Genomic DNA, 9,202 nt, shown 5'->3' on the forward strand with positions numbered 1-9,202 from the left:
GGTTTTGATATGAGCAGATTGATGATGCTCACGGCTTTATGGAACATATCACATACTAACGTCATCATTATACTAAGGTTCACTTTCAGAGAAATGCTAAGAAAGGGTCACTGGCCAGTTCTCTTCAGCTTTCCTTCACGTTTTTGTCAACAAAACATGGGCAAAGTTGCTCGTTCTGCGTGAGCTCCCTTTGACTCTGGGCTATCGGAGAGCGAGATGCCCCATCCAACATGGCGGTGACGCTGCATCGGTGTCCAGCACGCCATGAGGCGTCTATCCTTTATAACGTCTGTGGCATTCGTGACGTGTTTCAGCGAGGATCCCTCATTGAAGGAAGCTTCAAGCTACCATGAAGTTAGCCGGCTCCGGTTCCTCTGATATGAACTGACCCACGGGTATTCCAAGTTTCCGCAGCCCCTGTTTCGTTCCGTTTTCCCCGCAGTAGTCATGGCGCTCCCGCCGGGCAGAAGAGACGCCGCGGCTCACAGAAGCTTGTTGATTCCGCTCGCCGCCGCCGTGTTGCTGTCGGTCGGAGCCGCTGCGATCCAAGAGGACCAGAAAGCCGTCGAGAAGCAGCCATTGCCGGAGGTAAACGCTTTCACCACCATGTCTCCACTTTGACTGTGTTATTGACGCGTGGAGGTTGTTTGGAGCAGACCTGTATTAGCTTAGATGCTAACTGAGCTGCTCTTCCGGATGTCGCGTTAGCACAAAGTTGCTTGATGGTTTCTGAACGGAGATGGTGAGATAAATGTATTCTGCACTCACGGAGACGTGAATGTGACACGAGGCTACCGCCAGCCGCAGCATTGTGATTATTGTGGACAGTCTGTGTTGTTTCCTCCTGCCACGGAGCGGCTAAGCTAACCGGCTGGCTCTCCACAGAAAGCGTCCAGCCCGCTCCCTGCAGGCCCCGTCCTGGCTGAAGATGGCTCCACCAGAGGCAACCTGGGCTTCATACACGCTTTCGTGGCTTCCATCTCTGTCATCATCGTCTCTGAGTTGGGAGACAAGACGTTTTTCTTCGCGGCCATCATGGCCATGCGATACAACCGCCTGACGGTGCTGGCCGGAGCGATGCTTGCCTTGGGACTCATGACCTGCCTCTCCGGTTGGTACTAGTGCATTTCTCGGTGCATGCTCTGAAAGTTGGTTTCATCGTTGGTGGAGTGATGTTGTGTTTCCTCTTCTCCTTAGTGCTCTTTGGCTATGCCACCACCATCATCCCCAGGATCTACACCTACTATGTGTCCACGGCCTTGTTTGCTATTTTCGGGGTGCGCATGCTGAGAGAGGGCCTGAAGATGAGTCCAGATGAAGGCCAGGAGGAGCTGGAGGAGGTGCAGGCAGAGATCAAGAAGAAGGATGAGGAGGTGTGTGTGTGTGTGTGTGTGTGTGTGTGTGTGTGTGTGTGTGTGTGTGTGTGTGTGTGTGTGTGTGTGTGTGTGTGGAGAGCTCGTCTTGATGTGACAATATTTCATTTTCTTTTGGATCAATCTGTGAATGAGTCTCCACCAGTGGTGCCGCCAGCCGGAGTCCTGTACAAACTGTGCGGACCATGAAATTGTACCTGGCGGCACCACTGGTCTTCACTGATGTGTTTGAGTCCTTGTGCTTTGCTAGTGTTGTTAATCGGTTGTTTGATTACCAGCACCTCATCCTGGGTGTTTACCAAGCAGACCAAGACTGTTTGAACAGTATTTAATTACACCATGAAATGCATGATGTGAGGGAGCTGTACGATGATGATGAGTTTTCCTCTGGGTGGGGGCCACACCCCAACAATAGCTGCAGTGTACCTGTACCAGTGTATCAGTGTACCTGTACCAGTGTGCAGTACCACCGTGCCAGTGTGCAGTAGTGTCAGCATTTTGACCACTCTTCTTTGCAGCAGCTTTCTATGGTAAACTTCTAAGTACATGTCTCCATTTGACGTCGACATTAACATGAGGAACTCTTGTTCTCAACATTCATAATGACTCCCTGCTCAGTAGAGCTCCATGTCTGAAAGTGTCTTTGTGTGGTGCAGCTGCAGCGGTCCAAGCTGGTGAACGGGGCTCCAGATGTGGAGGCAGGATCAGGAGCTTCGCTGCCTCAGAGGAAGTGGCACAGCTTCATCTCGCCCATCTTCATGCAAGCCTTCACCCTCACCTTCTTCGCTGAGTGGGGCGACCGCTCTCAGCTCACCACCATTATTCTAGCTGCCCGGGAGGTTTGTTCCATTTCCATTACATCTGGATCTCATATTTTGATGCTTCGCAGAATGCACAGGAACACTTATTGAAATGTTTGTCGTTGGGAGTACACGGTCATGCGGCCGTATGCTTTCTCTCTTCTCTCACACTGCAACATATTTTAGTTCCACTTGCTAAAACTTGGTGTCCAACACTGCAGGAAAGAAGCTATTTTAAGTCACTTCTTTCACCGAGAAGACACAATTATTAGTTTAACACCTTGATGGATTCTCACGCCCTCCATCTCATTTGTGGTCTTTTTTTTCCTGATTTGTTTTTGTTGTTTTGCTTGAGTTGAGGTGTTTTAAACCACCGGGATGAACAAGATGAGTTCAGTGACCATTGAAGAGGCAGTATTATCGATGTCCGATAACCTGTGTTGATTATTTTTACCAAATTTGGCAAAACTGTTATTTCACATTGTAATATTCACTTTTGTCATTAGATGCGTGATGGTTTAATATTTCCATAACTCAAATGCTAGTTAAGTATCACTATTACTGTTAAGTTGATGGGCAGTAATGCCTTATTGTATACTCTGATTAATACTTTTTTAAGTAACAAGTAAATTAGGGGATTACTTTTGCAAAAAGTTCTTTTGTGTATTATTATGAAGTTATTAGAAAAGGTAACTTATTTGGATGTATTTTTTTTTTATGTTGGGCATATACCGTATTTATAATTTACAACTTTGTTCGTATATAAGTCACACCGCATTATAAGGCACATGCAATAGACCAGTGGTCAGCAACCTTTATAGCTCAAAGCCATTAGGTTACATTTTCCACTGATTCTAACACCCAGAGAGGTGCACACGCTTTATTTTGATAGTCCTACCTGTAGCCTATGCCAGGAGGACACTACACACAAAACCTTCTTCACTGCTGGTTGACAACTTACAACTACCGGTAATAAACTAAACTACATGAACTAAGCAACAAAAACACAACACAACACAATTATTACCGACACCACAAACCAAATATAACCCCCAATAATTGCATTTAAAACACCACAAACAGCTGCAATGAATTATGGGAGTTTCTATCGGCTGCACTGAGGAGCTCAGGATGAATTTGTCGCTGCAAGGCATGATGTCCCATCATGCCTTGCAGCGACAAATTCATGTTTTGTGTTGTTGGAGGTTATTGTGGGTTGTTGTTGGGCTTGGTGTTGTGTTGATTGTGTTTTTGTTCCCCAGTTTAGGGAGTAATTATTTCATCTAGTTTATTTTGGTTTGTTAGAATGTTGGTGTGCAACCATGAGTGATGAAGGTGTTGTGTGGAGTGTCGTCCGCTCTGAAGATTAGAGTTGTCAAAATAAAAGCTTCTGGTTGTTCAGCTGTCAAATAGCAGTCTGGAGTAGAGCAATTCTTCCATATATAAGGTGCACCGGGTTATAAGGCGCACTGGCAGCTTGTGAGAAAATTTGAGGTATTTAGGTGCGCCTTATAGGGCGGAAAATACGGTAAGCGTTTTTGCTTCTGCCTGTTTCGGTCTTGTTATATATATTTTTAAATTGTAATTTATGTTTGAATATTGTTTTTTGTTAGTCTGAAGCAAACAAATAAACTGAAACTGAATAAACTGAAAAGAGTAATTAGACGATGTTACTTTCCTGCAAGCAGGGCATTACTAATCAGTGATTTTATTTTGTAATGATAACGTAGCTGCATGACTTCAGAGTAAAGGACCAGAGTCGATGCACAGCCAGGAGAGGGCAGGGCCGCTCTGCATGAAAAATTCGACCTTAAATCTGAGTGAGCAGAGGAAGGTGGAACTCGGTGAGAGAACTGTGGACGAGTTCACCCAGTGGAACAAACCTGTAACGCTCCGATAGAGAGACGAGCGCTTCTCCAGCCGGACCACAGCCGGCCCACTCAGTACTGCCACAATTATTTTATTTAGATAGTGTGACATTTGTTCTTTCAAGCACTTTGTCTTGCTACCTGATTCACACCATCTGTGAAGGGCAATATCCTTTTTTTTCCATTCATAATTTAAAAAACAAAGTTAAAGTTACCAGCTTGGCAGGTTTTCAACTTCGAATTTCTTGTCCCAATACCACCAGGTGTGAAACAATTCAGGCTTTCAGTTGATTTAAAATGATCATTTATTCTCACTGTTCTTTCATTCTCACCATTCTTGTTCTGTAGGTTATGAATGCTCAGTGCTTGGAAACAATTCATTGCAGTTTAATTAGTGTTTTGCAATATGTATACTGTACACTTTAAAATGGTGGTATCACTATGTTTTGCAAAACAAATATGTATACATCAATTTTTTTTTTTTGCCTCACAGGATCCTTTTGGAGTTGCAGTGGGCGGCACAATTGGACATTGTTTATGTACAGGACTGGCTGTGATCGGAGGGAGGATGATCGCCCAGAAAATATCTGTCCGAACAGGTGAGATCCATTTCAATAACTGTTTCTTTGTGGGTGAGTGGTGGGGGGATTATGTGCTTTTCCATTCAAAGTGGTCTGTACATTTATACATAGAGCTTTGCGTTTTAATTTTTGTGTAATAGGTTCCACATAGTTACTTTAATGTAACTCTAAGACTTTTGAATGCAACGATTACATTAAGATTGTTAGTAATGTTCCCATTTATAACTGGGCTTTGCTGCATTAAATTAGGTCATCAAACAACCACTAGGGGGTGACAGAGGGCTGATTCCTTACATCAGCCCCAAAACAAAATACCGTATTTTCTGCACTATAAGGCGCACCTAAATACCTCAAATTTTCTCACAAGCTGCCAGTGCGCCTTATAACCCGGTGCGCCTTATATATGGAAGAATTGCTCTACTCCAGACTGCTATTTGACAGCTGAACAATCAGAAGCTTTTATTTTGACAACTCTAATCTTCAGAGCGGACGACACTCCACACAAATGGTAAATGGTAAATGGTCTAGATTTATTTAGCGCCTTCTAACCACACTGAGTGCAGTCCCAAAGCGCTTTACATATCAGCTCACTCACCCATTCACGCTCACATTCACACACCAATGGGACAGAGCTGCCATGCAAGGCGCTAGTCGACCACTGGGAGCAATTTAGGGTTCAGTGTCTTGCCCAAGGACACTTCGACACATAGACCGTTGTAGACTGGGATCGAACCTCCGACCTCTCACTCCGAAAGACGACCACTCTACCACCTGAGCCACGGTCGCCCAACACTTTCATCACTCATGGTTGCACACCAACATTCTAACAAACCAAAATAAACTAGATGAAATAATTACTCCCTAAACTGGGGAACAAAAACACAGCATAAACACAATCAACACAACACCAAGCCCAACAACAACTCACAATAACCTCCAACAACACAAAACATGAATTCCCATCATGCCTTGCAGCGACCACCTCTGGACGGTAAGCAGCCGCCGACAGCTCCTCAGTGCAGCCGATAGAAACTCCCATAATTCATTGCAGCTGTTTGTGGTGTTTTAAATGCAATTATTGGGGGTTATATTTGGTTTGTGGTGTCGGTAATAATTGTGTTGTGTTGTGTTTGTGTTGCTTAGTTCATGTAGTTTAGTTTATTACCGGTAGTTGTAAGTTGTCAACCAGCAGTGAAGAAGGTTTTGTGTGTAGTGTCCTCCTGGCATAGGCTGCAGGTAGGACTATCAAAATAAAGTGTGTGCACCTCTCTGGGTGTTAGAATCAGTGGAAAATGTAACCTAATGGCTTTGAGCTATAAAGGTTGTGACCACTGGTCTATTCCATGTGCCTTATAATGCGGTGTGACTTATATACGAACAAAGTTGTAAATTATGTTGATCAATGTAGGTGCGCCTTACAGTGCGGAAAATATGGTACAGTAAAACCCCTGGTGTGAATGAACCAAACACCAAATATGTTCTGGTTATTTAAAACACATGACTGAATCAATACATATATATACACACACATGTAGATAAGATGTATACAATATAGATGCATATATACACATGTATACAAGATAATTATTAACTAAGATTTAATGTACTTCAGGAACCACATACAGTCCAGTTTCATCCTGAGTGGATCAGACTGGTAAAATATTGCTATAATAACCTTTAAATTTACACTTCTAAGTTTTTCTTCCTTGTGGTCACAGTGAATGGAATTAAACTGTATATATGTTTACAAAATCAAACAGTTGGTCCTGAAAATGATTACAATCTCAACATAGGGTCAATTAAAATGAAACATTGTGGTACATAAGTACACGTGACGTCAAACTCATCATCCACTTTGTGGGCGAGGCTCCACCCCTCTGCAGTTCAACACGCAGCCACAATTTAGTGACCGCGCGAGTTGTGCTCCAGAGCTACTGGCTTCTAATGTGAGGAGATCCACCGTCTCCTTATCTGAACAATCACAATTTAAAAGCAAATAAAGAGCCAGAACTCCTGAAAGGAAACATGAACTACTTGAGGAAAGGTGGAGAACGCCGGCCAGCAGAAGAGAGAGTTTCTGGATTGTTACATTTTGTTATGGAATGTTAAGGAAGTGAACCAGAGTGTTGTATGGAGGCAATCATGTGTCACCCGCAGCCTGAACATTCCAATAATCTGGTTCAGCCCAAGTATTTTGGCCGTTTCAGTGCCGTTCAGTTTGAAATGTTCCAGAAAAACCTGTCCGTTGTCCCCATTAAGGTGTATTAACAGTTAAATGTGTCCTTACACAGTGACGTGTCGCCCACTAGAGGGTGTCACTCTTACTGGTTCTAGTATATATGTATATCCACACTCAAACACACTCTTACCAGGTGGCTCCTCACAGGTTCTAACGTACTGTGTAGTGTATTATTTAATGATGTAATGGCTTTAATTGCTATATTTAACAGATTTTGAGAGTCCTGCAGTGACTATTTTCCCCATAAATTGAAATTGTAATGACTTTTTGTAGCATTGTGAGGTTGGACATTTGATGTCAAAGCACACTTGACCCCCAGTGATTCTTATGAATTGTGCACACACTTGCCTTTGCGCACTGTAAAATCTATTGATTGTCTTTTTTTATTGGGGGAAAACTACAATTCACATTCATAGCCAGTGGAACACTTTAACATTTTGTTTCCCGTTTCAGTAAGAATCATCCTGAGATTAGCACATTATGATTACAGTATGTGACGGCATATTTATTTAGTTTCCAGGGAGAAAAAAAACCAAACTCAACCTTTTATTTTGAACAGGAATTACTTTGTGCTTAAATAATGTGAAGCAATAATGAAACGGGAAGCATTTGTTATTGCTGGAATGTCTTTTTAACCAGAAATTGATAAAGCATTGTGGTTTATTCATCATTTATGACATGTGGTTTTCCAGTTAAAAATCTCCCCAGGCATTTTGTTGTCAATCTGTTTGCATTAAATTGAAGGCGCCCCCCCCCACCCCTTCTTTTCTCCACAGTTACAATCATTGGAGGGATAGTTTTTCTGGCCTTTGCCTTGTCCGCCCTGTTTATCAAGCCAGAAGCTGGATTCTAAATGACGCAGGACTTCCAGGTTCATTCTGTAAATACGTGTAAAAATGTGGTCAAGTTGCTGTAGAGAGACTCTTTCACTCAGTACGTCTCCAACATGTGACGGGATGGGTGCTGAGTGGACGTGTCCTGGGAAAGCCTCTGCTCCTCTGCTGTCTGTGATCCAGTTGTGATCCAGTTGTGATCCAGCCTCTGCTCCTCTGCTGTCTGTGATCCAGTTGTGATCCAGTTGTGATCCAGCCTCTGCTCCTCTGCTGTCTGTGATCCAGTTGTGATCCAGTTGTGATCCAGCCTCTGCTCCTCTGCTGTCTGTGATCCAGCCTCTGTTGGTCCAGCAGTGAATCACCTTTCCAGGAAGTCTTACCCTGCAACCACCCCGGCCTCGTAGTTGTTGAAAGACTCTTCATCCTGAAGAGTTCGGTGGTAAACTTCCCTTCCAGAGTGACGAAGACGCAGAGTTCCAGAGGCCTGATGGGTATGGATGAGAGTCTCCTCGCCAGGCAGGAGACGGGTATGGATGAGAGTCTCCTCGCCAGGCAGGAGACGGGTATGGATGAGAGTCTCCTCGCCAGGCAGGAGACGGGTATGGATGAGAGTCTCCTCGCCAGGCGTGAGGCATATGACCAGATTGTTCCTCATTGCTGCCCTCACATTGCCTTTCTACAAACGATCGTGATTCAGAGCTGGACATGCAGTACTTTCCTCATACTCCCTCCTAAGTTAATCAGAGTCCAATGAAGAGCCGATCTTTTGCAGTTTTAAAATGTTCATCTTGTTTCTGCTTGTTTGTTAAAATAGAAGCCCTGGGGTTAAACGCTATTCATGCCTCTGAGCTGTAGTGAGGTCAAAACGTGATTCATAGGCTTTCTTTTTTTTTTACTTGAAGGAAAAGCACCTGGTAACACAATCACCAGCACATCATTGGTTTTGGTCATGTGATCTAAGTTTAAAGTTTGATTTGAGCTGTAAATGTTTCACATTGCAGCAGTTTGAAGGAAACCTTCACAGTGAATGAGCTTCACGTTGAGGTGATGACTTGTGAATATTCAGAGCTGCAGCACAGCTCTTGTGCACAATTTCCACACGATAATCACACACAGTGACACTGATCAGGGTGCATGTTATTCCTTCATAATGAATGTTTGTAGATCATGTCAGTCACCACCCCATGCTGACGGAATGTAAACATCAGGTACAGAGTGGAAGTTGCTCCTTCAAGCTGTGCTGCAACAGTGCAACCCTCACAGCCTCACTGTTTATTTAACATGTTTCTATTTATTTAGTTTCATCTATCCTCTGAGGTTTCAGTATTGTATACACAAAAGGTGGGAGAGGTCTATTAACGAATGAAATATTTTTCTAAGCAAATCAAGGGAAAATTGTGTCTCAATATTGCCAGGCTGATTTCAGCTGTGAAATTCTCTTTTTGTCCAGTGGCTTAGTGGCCTGTGATTCTGAAAAGCTCAATAAATACATTTTATGTGGCGTCTGA

At 43.5% G+C, this 9,202-nt stretch overlaps 1 protein-coding gene across 1 annotated transcript; it reads left to right on the forward strand.

The window, feature by feature from the left end:
• Window positions 1-343: 343 nt before the first annotated feature.
• Window positions 344-9,202, forward strand: tmem165 (transmembrane protein 165). The gene is made up of 6 exons (XM_080506059.1): window positions 344-588; window positions 886-1,111; window positions 1,198-1,373; window positions 2,030-2,212; window positions 4,535-4,640; window positions 7,638-9,202. The coding sequence occupies exons 1-6, from the start codon at window positions 448-450 to the stop codon at window positions 7,712-7,714; spliced, it is 909 nt and encodes a 302-aa protein (XP_080362185.1). The 5' UTR covers window positions 344-447; the 3' UTR covers window positions 7,715-9,202.

The sequence above is a fragment of the Blennius ocellaris genome (assembly GCF_963422515.1).
Source record: "Blennius ocellaris genome assembly, chromosome: 12".
Lineage (NCBI taxonomy): Eukaryota > Metazoa > Chordata > Actinopteri > Blenniiformes > Blenniidae > Blennius > Blennius ocellaris.

Excerpts from the sequence above, each read along its gene's own strand:
- tmem165 (XM_080506059.1), top strand. The coding sequence starts at position 448 with ATGGCGCTCCCGCCGGGCAGAAGAGACGCCGCGGCTCACAGAAGCTTG. Across the intron at positions 1,112-1,197 it reads ACTCATGACCTGCCTCTCCG|TGCTCTTTGGCTATGCCACC; the intron begins GTTGGTACTAGT and ends TCTTCTCCTTAG. Across the intron at positions 4,641-7,637 it reads GAAAATATCTGTCCGAACAG|TTACAATCATTGGAGGGATA; the intron begins GTGAGATCCATT and ends TTTTCTCCACAG.